At 37.2% G+C, this 16674-nt stretch overlaps 2 protein-coding genes across 2 annotated transcripts; one reads left to right on the top strand and one right to left on the bottom strand.

Moving 5' to 3' along the window:
- The first annotated feature begins 4893 nt into the window (after positions 1-4893).
- Positions 4894-5343, top strand: LOC109207599 (uncharacterized mitochondrial protein AtMg00810-like). The gene has a single exon (XM_019370542.1). It carries the CDS (start codon positions 4894-4896, stop codon positions 5341-5343), a length of 450 nt encoding a protein of 149 aa, XP_019226087.1.
- A 5071-nt stretch (positions 5344-10414) lies between these two features.
- LOC109207604 (transcription factor MYC4) lies at positions 10415-12588 on the bottom strand. Its single transcript, XM_019370546.1, has 2 exons — positions 10984-12588; positions 10415-10656 (listed from the first exon to the last, which is right to left on the bottom strand). Exon 1 carries the CDS (start codon positions 12319-12321, stop codon positions 10993-10995), a length of 1329 nt encoding a protein of 442 aa, XP_019226091.1. The 5' UTR covers positions 12322-12588; the 3' UTR covers positions 10415-10656; positions 10984-10992.
- Positions 12589-16674: the final 4086 nt, after the last annotated feature.

Genomic DNA, 16674 nt, shown 5'->3' with positions numbered 1-16674 from the left:
AGTCGGCGGTTGACGGCTAGGGTTGGTTGAGAGTTGCTTAGAGAGGAGAGGATCTTAGGGCAGCAGATTCTGGGAAATGATTAGGGTTGGGGGTGGTTTAGGATTAAAAAAGCAAGAATCAATACGGGCCGTTGATCTTTCAGATCAACGGCCATGATTTAATTAGTTCTGGGTCGGGTAGGTGTATTTGGGGCCTGGGTCGGGTAATTTAGAAAGAAATTGGGCTGGGTTGAGTTTAATTTAGGCTGTAATTGAAACGCCAATCTGGCTATAATTTAAATAGCCACTTTTCCCTATTTTAATTTATAAAAATAATAAAATAATTTCTGTAAATAAATTAAAGGTACCAAAAGAATTTATAGTACATAATTAGTTATTTAAAAGTACCGGACCTAATCTTGCGAACGTAAATGCAACTAAATTTTAAAAGAAGCTAATATTGCAATTATATGCAATTTAGCTTTAAAAATACTAAATAAATTTGTAAAAAATGTATAAAAATTCCCTTGGCTATATTTTAACATAAACATGAGAATACAATAGGTAAATTACCAAAATGATAGTTTTGGAAGTAATTATTGAGATTTTATAAATAACAAAAGGGAAAAACAAATCGATTTAAATCTTTGAAAATTGTGAAAAATAATAAAACACTTGGATATACTTATATATGCATATATATGTTGTTTTGAAAGTATTTTGCATATTGAAAAATATATGTAGGGAAAAATTGGGTGTCAACAATGAGTCAACTGCTCTGTATTAATCCAAATCCAATGGTTTCCAATACAGCTTTCAGCCTAATAACTTTCATCCAAACAATTCTCAACAGTCTGGAAATTACTCTAAGTAGAAGAAAACCTACAGTGACTATTGTGACTTCTGTAAGAAGAATGAGAATAACAAGGAGAATTGCTGGAAGATTATTGGTTATCCACAATGTTTCAAGTCTAAGAAGAAAGGAGGAGCTGCTACTTATAATGTTTGTATTGAAGATCCAAAACATACCTTCTATACTCAGGTACAACCAGTAATGTAGGTGCAGAATCAGACTCAACAAATGCAGACTTTAGCTCAGCCTAGAGTACAAATGCAGAGGCAGCCCTCAACCTCAAGAGACTGTCCATCAGGAAGACAACCAGTAACATGTACATTTACTAAGGAACAATATGAACATATCTTACAAATGCTGAACAAAAGTTCTCTAACTGCTCCCTCAGCAAATATGGCATACACTATAGGTACTAGTAGTGTTTTATTAGTAAGTAATATGTCTCTGATGATAGGATATAATTACGTATTTTAGTCGATTATTACACTCTAACTCAAAGGGCTACAACTTTTATGTTTTACGTTTTTCAAAATTCCAAACGGAACATGGTGAAAAACTTAGTCGAAACCGCGACAGCGGACCTGGACGCGGACTGAGGCAGTGCACTGGGAAAATACCGCGCCCGGACCGCGACCGCGAGCGTCCAGACCTGAAAAATTATCCTTTTTCGCGTATGAGAAGGTATAATTATTTGGGCCTGACCCTACTTGGTATATATACATGGAATAACGCTATTTTGAGGAGGTTGGACACGATTTTGACACAATTTAGACCTAAGGAGGCCAAGGAGACCGGAGATTTGACCTAAGGAGGCAAGAACACACTAGGAGCAAGGCGGAGAATTTTTCTACGAGTTTTTCACTTCCTTCTTCCTATTTTCATTATTGGTTATGACTTTTAGTATTGTAGTTTTACATACTATTATGAATAGCTAATTTGTTATCTAGAGTTTTGATTGAACCTTTTGTAGGATGAATTCTTGTTAGGTTTTAATATAATTTAGCCTTTGAACTTTTCTATTTGTTCAGCTACGTGTTTATTTCAGTTCATAATGGCCATCGATTGATTGTGCCTATTTATTATGTGTTGCTTGAGAAATGATACATACTTAGGTGGTTGTTGAACAACGTCACTCCTAACATATGTGAGAAATCAATACAGCGGTTTAAAGGCAGGTTTAGAAATAATAAAGCCTTGACGTGGTCATAATGAGCGGTTAGATAAAGCCAACTAGCGTAGTTCGAGAGAATATGTCTAGTAAATTATTGTAGTTGCTCGAGAGAGAATTACGGCACCTAAAGTGCTCAAGATCAGTAGAGAATACATTGGCAAAATTGTAGGGAACATAGCTAGAAGGATTCCGACAATTGGGATAATCATAACTCTAGACCTCCTTAATTTAGTCTCCAACCCTTTGTCTCGTTAGTTGATAATTTTACCGTTTTGCAGTGTTTGCTAGTTAATTAGTTAGAAATATAAATCTCAATCTTTATAATTTAGAAAATTATTCAAACTTGTCTTCTTAGTGATATTAAGCAGATATAGCTAAGCCTTAGTTCTCTGTGGGATTCGACTCCGGACTTATAGACCGAATTATATTTGCAGCGACCGCTTATCCTTTTTAGGACTAGAGCTGGGCGTGATTAGTCTCCATAATGAACGATTGATACAGGGGCTACAAATCATATGGTGTCTGATTTAAAGTTGTTATCTAAATCATAAGAGATCAAACCTAGTAATCCTAAGAAGGTGCATATGCCAAATGGAGATGTAGTTTATGTTTCACACATGGGTACTAGCCCAATATCAGCAAGAAGTATAGCAAAAAATGTCCTACATGTCCCACGATTAGATATAATCTACTCTCAGTATCCAATGCAATCAAAGACTTACAGTGTTGTGTTGTTCTTTATCCCGATTTTTGCCTATTTCAAGATCTCTACAGTGGGAGGGTGAAGAATATTGGTAAGGAACATGGCGGCCTCTATATGTTGATCCCTTACACAAATAAGAGCAATCCAGAAATAACACTAATGGACACTACAGAACTTAAAGATAAGCAGGATATTGACTTGTGGCATAAGAGACTAGGGCATGTATCTTCTATAGTATTAAAGAAATTGTTCCCTGTTAAAACTTAGAATTGTGTCACAGCTGTGGACAATTGCCATGTACGTGAATTAGCTAAACATACTAGACTTCCCTTTCCTAGCAGTAGCATTAAAAGCACAGAATATTTTAATTTGATACATGCAAATGTATAGGGTCCTTATAGAGTACCTACATTTGATGGAAATAATACTTCCTAACTTTGGTGGATGACTTCTCTAGAATGACATGGTTATTTTGATAAATTATAAGTCAGATGTATGTGTGGTCTTGAAGTTCTTTCTGTATTATGTAAAAACACAACATGACAAATGTGTCAAGATTATCAGGACAGACAATGGATTGGAATTTGTGAATTCAACCTACAGTGATCTATTTATGCAATCTTGAAATGATTATCAGAGAACCTATGTATATACCACTCAGCAAAATAGTGTAGATGAGAGGAAGCACAGACATATTACAGAGGTGGCTAGAGCAATGAGATTTCAAGCTCACATACCCCTGAAATACTGGGACACTGTGTACTAGTTGCAGTACACATAATCAACAAGATGCCTTCTTTAGTTATTAATGGGGTGTCACCCTTGCAGAAGCTGCACAACAAAAAACTTTCACTACAACATATAAAAGTACTAGGATGCTTATGTTATGCCAAAGCAGTTCAAGAGAAGGACAAGTTCATGTCAAGAGCTATACCAGCAGTATTGATGGGATATGTTGTAACTCAGAAAGGCTATGTGCTTTTAAACCTAACTAATCATTCTTTCTTTGTCAACAAGGATGTTGTTTTCAAAGATACTGTCTTTCCTTTTAAACATACAAGAAATAAATATTTACCAATCTTCCTACAGTCAGATGTTCCTGCAGACTATACTGAACTGTCAGGGGTCCCAACTATTTCTGATATGGGACACAACAGTGAGCATGAGGCTGTGTTGACACACTCAGATATAGGAGATGTGCATAGAGATACAAATGAGGGTGTTCATGACAATGGTGCTGCAGGTGAGAGTGAAGGAGAATAAATCTTAGCTCATTCAACTTGAGAAAGTTCTGATCAGGGTCAAGTGCAGGTTCCATTAACTCAATAATTTCCATCTATCCCCTTAGATATAGAAGAAGAAGTTAGAAAATCCTCTAGACCAAATAATCCTCCTATTTGGATGAAGGACTTTGTGTCACTGAATGTACATGAGTCTGTACCATATGCAATTGCAAACTATGTCTCCTACAGTGGCTTGTCTCCTCAATACCAAGCTTACCTTGCAGCCTTCTCCTCTATTGTAGAACCTGCTACATATGTTGAAGCCAATCAAGATCCTAGGTGGATAAATGATATGAAAGCAAAGATTGAAGGACTGGAAATCATTCACACTTGGGACATTGTCTCACTTATTCAAGGAAAGGTTCCAATTGGTTGTAAATGGGTATATAAGGTCAAATACAAGGCATCAGCTGAGGTGGAGACATTCAAGGCTAGGTTGGTTGATAAAGGGAACAATCAAAAGGAGGGGATTGACTATCAAGAAACCTTTTCACGTGTGGTGAAAATGATGACAGTTAGGAATGTTCTATCTATAGTTACGACTTAGAAATGGCACATCCATCAAATGGATGTGTATAATGCATTTCTTTAGGGTGATCTCTTTGATGATATCTATATGCAATTGCCACCAGGATTCAGAAGCCAGGAGGAGTCTAAATCAGTGTGCGGGCTTCATAAATTCTTATATGGCCTTAAACAGGCCCCCCAGATAGTGGAATGAGAAACTCACAGAAGCTCTATATCACTTTGGCTTTGCTTAGAGCCGCCATGATCACTCTTTGTTCATTAAGAAGACTGTTGAATTCACAGTGATAGTGCTAGCGTATGTAGATGACATGCTAGTCACCATACCTCTCTACGTCTAATTGGAGAGACAAAGACAACACTACACCAGACATTCAAAATGAAAGATTTGGGAGAGTTGAAGTACTTTCTAAGAATAGAGTTTGCCAAATCTGCAGATGGGATTCTTATGCATCGGAGAAAGTATGCTTTAGAGATTATCTATGAACTTGGCCTTGGAGCAGCAAAGCTTGTAGGTACTCCACTAGAAGTAAATGCAAAATTTACTACCAGGGAGTATGATGATCACCTGGGTACTTCAAGCAATGCTGTAGATGAGCTACTGCAAAATCTAGGAATCTATCGAAGATTAATAGGCAAGTTGTTATATTTGACTGTGACAAGGCTTGACTTGGCATTCAGTGTGCAAATGCTAAGTCAGTTTCTCCAGCAACCAAAGAGATCACATATGGAGGCAGCAATAAGGATTGTTAAATATTTCAAAAACCATCCTGGGCAGGGTAATATTGATGTACAGCAAAAATACAGGCACATTGGAGGCATTCTGTGATGCAGACTGTGCCAACATTTTAGTAGATCTGTAACAGGTTTCTTGATTAAGCTAGGTGGTTTTTTAGTGTCCTGGAAGTCTAAGAAGCAAACAACAATGTCTAGAAGTTCTGCTGAAGCAGAATACAGGAGTTTGGCAGCCACAATTGCTGGGTTGGTTTGGCTAGTTGGTCTGATAAAGAAGATAGGAGTTGAGGCTCAGTTGCCTGTGAACATTCATTGTGACAGTAAGGCAACAATACAAATTGCTGAAAATCCAGTATTTCATGAACGAAAAAAATATATTGATATAGACTGTCACTTGATAAGGGAGAAGATATTGGAAGGATTGGTTGCGACCAAGTATGTTGGAACAAGAGAACAACAGGCTTATTTGTTGACAAATGGATTGAGCGGAATCCAACATGAGTACTTAAGTTCCAAGCTAGGTGCGTTTGATGTGTTTACACCACCTAACTTGAGGGGGGGGGGGGGGGTTGTAAGAGGGGTAACTTAATGCGTAATAAACTAAGGGTAGTTTAGTTTATCTAATATTAGTTAGTTAGGTATCCAAAGTTGGTTAGTCAGTTCTATAAATAGGGGGAGTTTGTACAGTGCATTTTTCAGTTTTAACAGAATCAGTTTCTGCATTTCTGCTTCAGCTCATATCCTTCTTCTCCTCAGCTAGGGTTTACATAGCTCGATCCATAGAATTAATAAACAATATATTTCAAATAAAAAAAATTTGCAAGAAAATCTCTCTACCTCTTCATGTAGATTATGCTCAGCTTACTCTGCAAAACTTCTTTAGTCAAGTTAGATAATTTGTAGTTCTTAAAGAATGCTAAATCTGATTTTGTTGGAACGTAATGCAAGTTAACATAGATTATATCTTAAAGGCAGTTTGTAGGAACTCCTCTTACTCACCAGTTATTTGGTGCCCAAGTTTCTGAATTTCTTTCTTCTTTTTATCCTTATAAGTGCTTATCTCGGAGAACTTATGGTGTTTCATCTTAGAAGCAGAAACAAAAGTTGTTTTAAAATCTAAAAGATTAAAGTACCCTTACAAAAAATTATATTTGTCAATCTATTCCCAAAAGCTAGCCAGTGAACAACACATCTATGACCAAAGTCTCACAAACTTGCTTCCTCTCTTTATTTGGTAGTTTTCATTCTTATATTTTAATTCAATAAAGTTTAAAACTTAATTAAGACTCTCAAAATAAAAATTTCAAATCATTAATTTATTCAGTGAGTATTTACATCTTTTTTGGTAATTGGACGTTCAAAAGCATATTTTGCAAAGACTGGCCTAATATAAGTCGCTTGTCTAATATCAAGAGAAGTGTTTCTATATAAAGTAATTTAGCAAAACACAAAATGTTACTCTATCAAAAGTATTTTTCTGAAACTCTCTCAAAATAAGCAATTTTTTTAAAAGTTTTAGCTGAATAAAGTATCTTGTACACCATTTATTGGGGCAATTGAATTTACTCTTAAACAAAGAGATACTGAAACTCGCGTTAATGCCACTTATAACCTTAAAGATTTTTCCGGACAGCATTATCTCTCGATGTCTCTATATCTCTATCAACAGCACCTACCTGCTCCAACATAAAAGTGGCAACAAATTTGTACGGTGAATGATCGGTTGGTCGGGTTTCACTTAGCATAAGCAGCGAATACATCAAACGCTAGTAAATTTGCACTGACTTACTTTTTCTTTTCTGATATTTCTTTTAATGTGAAACCAAGGAGTAGTAAATTTTTATCGCTTTTGACGTGCCCTTTCTATTATTTTCTAGATCTAATCACTATTCCCAGAAAGGTTTACGCTAAATCAAAAACTGTAAGCCAGGTAGACCAAGGCGGATGTAGCTTTATAATACCAAATTTATTTGATGAATTCAATAGCGCAATATAAATTTATGTTTAAAAATATACAAAAATTGAATTTAATAGAAGCTGTTGTAGACAATAAATTTTTGTCAAAAAAATAAAATCAGACTGAATATTTTGCAACAATCGAAGTATTTGATTTCAACTAATATGAGTGTACAATCTTTATGAATCCTCCGAGCCTTCTTTCCAATAGTAAATAAATTTAGGGGCCTTCGAGCTTAATCTTGAATATGTAGTTGTTGCCACGAACAATGATCTTGTTCTTGGGCTTGACCTTGATTGCTTGAACTTGAACTTGATTTTTTATTCGTCTTGAGCTTGAACTTGATTTGTTTCTTCGTTTTTGAGCTTGAACTGCCACGAACGATAATCTTGTTCTTGAGCTTGATTGCTTGAACTTGAACTTGATTTTTTATTCGTCTTGAGCTTGAACTTGATTTGTTCTTCGTTCTTGAGCTTGAACTTGATTACTTTGAAGCTTGAAACTTGTGGAGGAATTTGCAGCGTTTGATCCACGGGCTCTTTCTTGCTTCTTGTTATAACTTCTGGTGTCTTTTCTGGGTTATGAAGACCCCTATTTCTAGTTGTGGAATGGAGGAGTTGTGATAAGAACAAACTCTTTCCGACCAATCAAATTGAAGTGTGACATGACCGCATTTGATTGGCCAAAACATGTCACTTGCACACGTGGCGCGGCTTCATTGGCCTTCTAATGTGACTTGGCATGCCTTCTCATTGACACGTGGCATGATCCTATTGACTCTTGCGTTTGACTTGGCGCGCCACGTCATTTGACACGGGGCACCAAACTGGCCTCCAGGAAGATGACATCTTGGGCCTAATGAAGTGAATTCATCACTTTTAGACCAACGCATTTGGACCTATTTATTAAATTCATATTTATTGGATTTGAATCATTAGTCCAAATATATTAACCCATAATATTTATTTGGACCGAAATACATTTAATTGAAATTAAATCCAAATTTTTTATGGATTTAAATTCAATCAAATTTTAATTGCCTATAGGTGAGAACCCAACTTTTTTGAAAAATTTCTCCTCACTACTAGTGACATAAAGAAAACAAGTGCTAGAAACATAAAACTAAAAATTGCAAACCAAAAATGATGAAGAAAAAGGAAGTCATCAACGCTTATTTATTTTGGTAGCTCTTATGGTATAAAGTATGTATATTCTTTGTCATCGTATGCAGCCAGAGAGATACTGGTTAAAGAAGTTGAAAGAGAGATGGAGTCAATGGATTAATTCATCAAATTATTAATCAGAATTCGTAGTTTTATCACTCAAAACGGAAGAGACGCAAAAATCGAAACATGAGCGACATATATGTTTGTCCATGTGTAAATTTTCACATATAGTTACTTTAGTGGAAGCTTTTCCCTATGTGTTGTGAAAGCCTGATAGTACGGATATTGCTTTTTGCGAATAAAAATGAAAAATAAAAAATGGCCATGGATCACGTGTTTTTGTTTTATTTTAAATAAAATATATGATAAAGGGAGAGTAAAATATGTGTTGTTCATAGTCCACCAGGTAACGGATGTACGTAGGACCACTCTGATTTGGCCTTTTCTTTTCCTTTTCAAACGATCTGTGCATCAGATTCTTTAGAGAAGAAACTTTTTGTTAAGGTTGTGATTTTAAACGGAAGTGAAAGGCAATGTTTGTCTCCCAATAGGCAAAATAATTACTGTTCTCTTAGTGTTATAGTTAGGTACATATACAATTCCTCTTTCACACAAGTTTCAGAGTAGTTAATTTTATGTTAATTCAAAAAGAAAGTTAACGAATACCTCCATCTTTAATTACCTTATCATAATTGAAAGCCAGAAAAATAATCTTTACTAGTCATTTTTGTTACGTGGTGCTCGCATTCTTATGTTCAAATACTAATTTATTTTTTCCTATTGGTGGCCCCTCTTCCCCCAGTACCTTGGATTTTTAAAAATGTGTGGTTAGTTTTGAAGTCGCCAAACGAATATTAATTGGATAATAACGCACGTGTAAATGTGGTATGACAGGTAAGGAGGGGGGCTGTCCTCGCTATGGAGATCTAAATTAATGTTATAGTAAAAGTTTTTTTTTAATTAAAAATAAAAATAAATTTCATCCAATGTCCGTCCGCACCAGCATTTGCGGTTCGACTACTTGGGATATCCAAATTTATGTTGCGTGAGACTCATTAAAGAAGAAAATACTTTTTATAAGAATTTTTTTTATTTTTATTGCTCGAACTCAAGATATCTGAGTAAGAATAGATTAATCTCACCATAACATCAAGATATGAAATCTATAATAGCATTTGTGTGGCTATAAGTGCTTCATATTGAGAAAATATTGAAAGATGTCATTCTTTTTTAAATGGACTAACAAAAAAATAATGTAAATCTTTTTGAAACAAAGGGAGTAGCGAAATTGTATATTTTTGTAAGAGTCACTTATTTAGGGTGAGTATGATATATTTATTGACAATAAAAGACATATATGGCCTATAACAAGACATAAATAATAAGTTCAATGAATTTGGCGTCTTGCATAGTTTAAGCACATAATTTTTTCATGTTATACAAAAGGCAGAAAAGAACAATACTAAAGAAAGGAAAAGTGGATGGGCAAGTCTTTATAGTGGTAGGGTCTGGGATGTAACATGATTCTCCTTTACTAGGATGAGCTAAATTGTCATCCACATGAAATGTAAAACGAGGGAACAAAATTAGATATTTTACGACAAAATAAACAGGAACACATGTGAGAAACAGTGACATATTACATTTTGATGTATGGTGATTTTGGTACACCATATATCAACTAAACAGGCCAGGCCAAATAAGAGCATGCAGCACTTTTTACTTCTCTGATACTCTGTAATTACCACCGTCCCAAAATAGCAACTCATAGTTGGCAAACGGGAAACATGTGTTGTACTATTGTATGCTACAATTTTTAACTCTCACAACTACGTCAATCTTACTTTATGATTATTGGTTGAACATATAAGAAATAATACAATGATGACGTACGGTTAGGTTTCGCGTCTTTTAATTAAGAGGATGTGTTTGTGTGTTACAAAACTATCATTTTATCTTGGCTATATCGTTATAGCCTCAAAATATTGATCCAAAACTTTGTTGTAATTACTTAATCCCCCCACCCACCCACCCACCCCAATTTTCACTACAATGGATTTTCAGAATATTAAGTTGAACATTTCTCTCGGAGATCTCAATGCAGAGGCGGATCTAGGATTTCAGATCTATGGGTTTAGCATTTAAAGTTATGGGTTCGTATCTACTATTTATTGTAATTTTACTGATTTTTTATACATAAATTTATGCTCCGCGTTAAAAGTATTGGGTTCAGTTGAACCCGGTGGTTCTATACTCCATCCGCCACTGTCTCAATGTATACAACCTGCATGTAAACGTAATAACAAGCAAATGACTTAGAAGATAACAGCAACAAACAATCTACATTACCCTTACCTTTGGAAGTAGAGACCGTTTGACTCTCGGCTCAAAAAAAATGAAAAACAACAATAGAAACAGGTAATATAAACCACAAAGACGGCTGATGAAGATGGAAATTATATACTCTTATTAGAATGACCAAGGTTATTTAGTAGTAAATTTTTTCCTTTTTCTTGAATGATAATTATAGAAATATTCTAAAAGCCTACCGACTAATTTACACAAGCAAAAGTGCAATAAGAAGCTAATTAAAGTGTAATTCCTTACTTACCAAAATTAGCTAGCTATTGCTCTCTAATGTTGTAATAAGAGCAGTCCTTAATCCATCTTCAGTTCTTAATCCCTGAGGAACTTTAACCACAACATCATGAAGCATGAGATTATTGACACTTGAAATACTGGCATGGTGGACTTGCAGCTGTAGATGTCGAAGCGCACTCATAAGTTTTGCTGATGGATAATTAACGTTCTCTGATTGAACTCTGATCATAGCATCTGGACCCACTATCTTTACCTCAACCTCTAAAGATGAATTAGGCCTTAATTCTTGGTCCACCGAAGTGTTGGTGCTCTGGTTCTCACCTGATTCATTACTTTTCTGTTTCTTATTGTTGTTGCTGCTACGATCAATTAGTTGTAATTCTAACTCATCCACTTTGGCTTTGAGTTGATTGATGTAGGACACTGCGTCTGATAGCAATGAAGCTTTGTCCATTCTCGATACGTTTGGTACAACAGAGCGTAGCGCGTAGAATCGGTGGTTTAGCTTTTCTCTTCTCTGTCTCTCCGCCTCTACGTGGTTCAACGCCACCATATTTATATTACTGTCCCCGCCTTTAGGCTTTCTCCCTCTCTTCTTTGCTACTGCTTTTTTATCTGAATCCAGCTGTTGGTTTTCTAGTTTCTCTTCGTTATCTTGTTGCAAGCCGGTGACTAGACCAATATCAGCGAAACAAATGGATTTCTCGAGAAACTGAATGGGCGGACTAGAGAGGAACAGGGACTTGACCTGTTGAACTAAGTCAAAATTCTCTTTGATTAAGTGAGCCGAGCCCAGTTCGAGCACGCCGTTTGAAGTTGGAATACAAAGCAGAGTCTGAATTCCATGGATCTGAGCTTCTTTAGCCCTTTCGCAACTGTACAGCTGAAATTGCGCAGCACCTGTAATCCACAAAAAATTACCACTACTAAAAGCTTTACCAGGAACTGATCCATTGTCGACAGAGAAAGAACGAGCCAACGACATCACGTAAAACCATTCAGTGTCGGTTACATCACCGTCGTCTATTAGATTATTATCTCCATCAATTAGAGCTTGAATTCCTCTGATTACTTTTTTTCTCTCCGATTGTGCCGCCTCTGAGCTGCTGCTGCTGCTAACAGCTGCACCTCCTTTGGCCCCTTGAAAATAGCCATCTCCCCAAGCTAAAAAGGCTTTCCCCTCGTCGTCACTTGATGTTTGCCAAAAAATGGCGTAAGCCCACCAATCTGGCTGGCTTTTGATAACATACTGAAGCATATGTTGAAGGCCCAACGGCAACTGGTTGTCTCCTTGAGGTAGTGATGAATCCACCATGGGAGACGATGAGGAACCCATGAGTTGCTCCATTTCACTACAATTTGATGTATGGTGATGAAAATAAGAAACAACAACTACTTAGTACTGTATAATTAATGGAGTAATTATAGTAATGAAACCAAAGTAGTTGAATAAGGAGCAAGGACGAGGATGTAACTGATCAGTGGAAAGAGGCCATCCATTACTATTTGTAGCGCCTAAGCTAGCCTTGCCCACTTGCCTAAGTGTACTACTATTGTTGAGCAATTAACGCGGCTTTTGGGCAACAAAAAATGTTTGTTCTTTTAAAAACAAGCATGCTTATTTTACATAGTTGTGATGATACTTGGCTAAGTTTTTATGGAAAAAATAAGCGTTAATACAAGTAAGGCAGAATAGCCTGGGGACACTTGTAATTGTTCCGATTTGTCATCTCTGTCCCTACACTCCATAAAGTTTCATTCAGACACTTCAACAAATCAAAACAAGACTTTTAAACACCTACGGAATCCTATGATGCTCACTTGCTTGATTAGCTACAAATTACTACCCTTCAACACTACTTTTTCAAAAAATATTTTTTAAAATAAGTAGATTTTGAAAGCTTGATCAAATATATTTGTATTTTTAATTAGGTTATTAAAGCATATATAATCAAGAGACGAATTTAGGTTTTACCATATAGGTGGAAGAAATTTCAAGCTAGACTAATTACAATAAGCCTACTGGGATTAAGTAGTTTCCAAATTGTATATTACGGAATGTTGATCGAGAGTCATACGACAAGCTCCAAGGAAAATATTCTCATAGAATCTGAAACTTACAATTTTACCCTAAATAGGAAGCTTTTATAGCAACACAAATATTTTGGGTCCCTTTTTAACTTGTTTAGGATCATAAATTTCCAAAATTTCATTTTTTCTTAAACTTGGTGTCCAGTCAAACAAATTCACATAAATTAGAACCGAGGGAGTACCAATAACGTTATACTGATATCCAAAATATCTATGCAATTTCTAATGCTCTACGAGAATTCGTAAGCATCTTAGAGTTACAAGATTTGCTTTTTATTTTGAAAGAGTAGATATGAAGTACTCTTATTTTAAGTCAACCTCAGAACGAAAGTATGAAGTACTTTGAAATGAAAAATACTCGTTTTTCAACAAATAAAATATTGTAGCTGTAACGACCCGGCCGGTCGTTTCAAGAGTTATAGCACGCTCCCCCTTTTTCTGCTTCTTTTATGTTCTTCGGCTGTATTTTGACTTACCTGGTTAGTTGGTTCGAGTCCAGAGTGGTTTTGGAGTGAATTGAGACACTTAGTCTCTTGTGAGAAGGTTTAAGTTGGAAAAGTTGACTGGATGTTGACTTATGTGTAAACGACCTCGGATTTGAATTTTGATGGTTTCGTTAGCTCCATTTGGTGATTTTGGACTTAGGAGCGCATCCGGAATGTGATTTGGACGTCCGTAGTAAAATTAGGCTTGAACTGGCAAAAGTTGGAATTTAGGCGATTTTGGCCGGCAGTGAAAATTTTGATATCGGGGTCGGATTAGATTTCCGAAAGTTGAGTAAGTTCGAGGTGTCATTTCTAACTTGTGTGCAATATTTGAGGTCATTCGAACGTGGTTTGGTAGGTTTCGACATCGTTTGAAGAATTAAAAAATTTAGAAGTTCTTAGGCTTGAATCCGTGTGTAATTCGTGATTTTGATGTTGTTCGATGTGATTTGATGATTTGACTAAGTTCGTACGATGTTGTGGAATATGTTGGTATGGTTGGTTGAGGTCCCGAGGGCCTCGGGTTGATTTCGGGCGATTAACGGAACAAGTTTGGAATTTGGAAGGCTGTTGAAGTTGAACTCAAGTGTCATGATCGCACCTGCGGATGTCTCATCGCAGGTGCGAGCCCGCAGAAGCGAGCAAGAGATCGCAGATGCGAGATTGGAGGAGCTGGGGCAGAAGGCGCAGGTGCGATGAAGTTCCCGCACCTGCGATAGTCGTAAAAGATTATGGGGCGCAGGTGCGTGTTTGGACCACAAGTGCGATGGGCTTCCGCACTTGCGATGATCGCAGATGCGGTCAACTAATCGCAGAAACGGAGGTTGGATTTTACTGATTTTTCGCAGAAGCGGAACTTTGTCCGCAAAAGCGGTTCCGCTGATGCGGTAAATGAGCCGTAGGTGCGGAAAACCTGGGCAGGATATTTAAAAGCAAGGGTTCGGGATTTTAGTCTTGTTTCAACCTTTTGGACTCGGGCTTAGGCGATTTTGAAGAGGATTTTCGTGGGGATTTTAGAGGTAAGCATCTTGTACTCATTTTGATCATAAATCTTGTTTTCCCATTGTTTTTCATACTTAGATTGTGTGGTGTTGAGGTGAAATTATGGAGATTAGGGCTTGAGAATTGGAGAGTGAATTTTGGGGTTTTTGTGACCAAATGAGGTTGGATTTTGGTAAATTTGCTATGGTTAGACTCGTAAGTGAATAGGCTTTCGGGTTTTGTGACTCTTGTCGAATTTAGAGACGTGGGCCGAGGGGCCCTATTTGAGCCAATTTCGGATTTTGGCTATGATTTGGTATTTTTCTTGTGGAATTGATTTCTTTAGCCTATATTGATCGTATTGTATTGCTTGTGGCTAGATTGGGAGCGTTCGGAGGCCGAGTTGAGAGGCAAGGGCATTGCTGAGTAGGATTTTGCTTGATTTGAGGTAAGTTACGCTTTCAAACTTGGTTCTGAGGGTTCGAAACCCCGAACTACGTGTTATGTGGTTAGTATTGAGGTGACGCACATGCCAAGTGATGGCCGTGCAGGCGTGCACCGTGAGAATCGTGACCTGGTTCATTCCGTGGCACCATTTAGTGACTCTTTCTTGTTGATATCCGTGTTTCTATCATGTGATAAAGTAAATGAGCTGTAAATCATGCTAGATATCATGTTAGGGCTTTACGCCGATACTGTTGGGACCCCCAGTGGTCGTTTCTTGTTGTCATCTCACAGATTTCATTGAAATTCTGTACTCTCATATTCATGCATTTCATATCATATCTTAGTCTCAGTTGTTATTTATTGGCACATCATATCATTGTTCCGGGCTAGTTTTATGGCATTATGAGCTTGTGGGTGAGACTGGAGAGTGATGACTGAGTGAGGCTGAGAGCCTGATTATGAGTGATAGTTATGGGATCGGGCTGTACGCTGCAGCGGTTGTATTGATTCGTGATAGCGTTTGGGCTGAAGGAGCCCCTCTGGAGTTTGTACATACCCCTAGTGAGCGCAGTTGATATTATTATTTGGAGATGGATCTTCTCCATGAGGCTAGATTGGCCTATGTCCTCGGTACTGGAGACTGATGATCAGCGATGTGTATATTGCGGGATGGATCTTTCCTGGGCCGTGTAAGCCATATACAGTACCGAGTGGTTGTGAGGTTATTATTATTACCTGCAGATGGATCTTCTCCGTAGGACTGGATTTGGCCTTCCTCGGTACTGAGTGACTGCTGTCAGAGATGTATATAATCCGGGATGGATCTTCCCTGGGCCCTATGAGTCATATACAGTACTGAGTCGACGAGCATTTAAGAGTGTGAGCACATGAGATACTCAGCATGGTGCATCACATACAACATGTGCATTGACATGTAGATGTAGCAGTGTTTTATTCTTTACCTTGTTCGTATCTGCTCTATTTTACTGTTTCAGATGCCTATTAAATTGAAAGCATGCCTATGTTTCTGCTTATTTCTCTCTTTTATTTCTCTTGTGGTAGAATTCGTCACTACCTTTCAGTCCACAATTTGAAATCGTTACTTACTGAGTTGGTGTACTCACGTTATCCCCTGCACCTTGTGTGCAGATTCATGCACTTTTGGTCCCAGTGGCAGGCGCTTGATCGAGGCTTCAGGCTTTAGGAGACTATCGAGGTATCTGCACGGCGATCGCAGACCTTGACTCTCCTTCTTTATCGCCAGATGTATTTCAGTTTGCTCCTTTAAACATTGTAATAGACTATGTTCTCATCTAGACGCTCATGCACTCAGTGACACCCCCATTTTGGGCAGTTGTATCGTAATTTGGATTTTTATTATGTTTTCAAAATGTTCCTTAATGATTTATCGCTTCCGTATTTATTGTTTAAAATATTTTTGGCGCTGTTGGATTATTGAGTTGAAGCTGGCCTCGTTCCACGATAGGCGTCATCACAACAGGTCGAGTTTTGGGTCGTGACAGTAGCCTTTAACCGTAGCACTAGCAGTAGTGATCTTGCACTAGCGTTTCGGTAAACTTTTTAAAGGAAATGATATTCAGTTACTCATCTCATGTTTTAAAAATTGTGAATAATGTGAGGGAATAACATTCTGACCCAAAAAAAAAAAAAAAAAAAAAAAACGAAATAGCAGAAGA

This window comes from Nicotiana attenuata, unplaced genomic scaffold, assembly GCF_001879085.1.
Source record: "Nicotiana attenuata strain UT unplaced genomic scaffold, NIATTr2, whole genome shotgun sequence".
NCBI lineage: Eukaryota > Viridiplantae > Streptophyta > Magnoliopsida > Solanales > Solanaceae > Nicotiana > Nicotiana attenuata.
The sequence above is the reverse complement of the archived record's forward strand: the minus strand, read 5'-3'. Positions and strand labels throughout refer to the sequence as shown.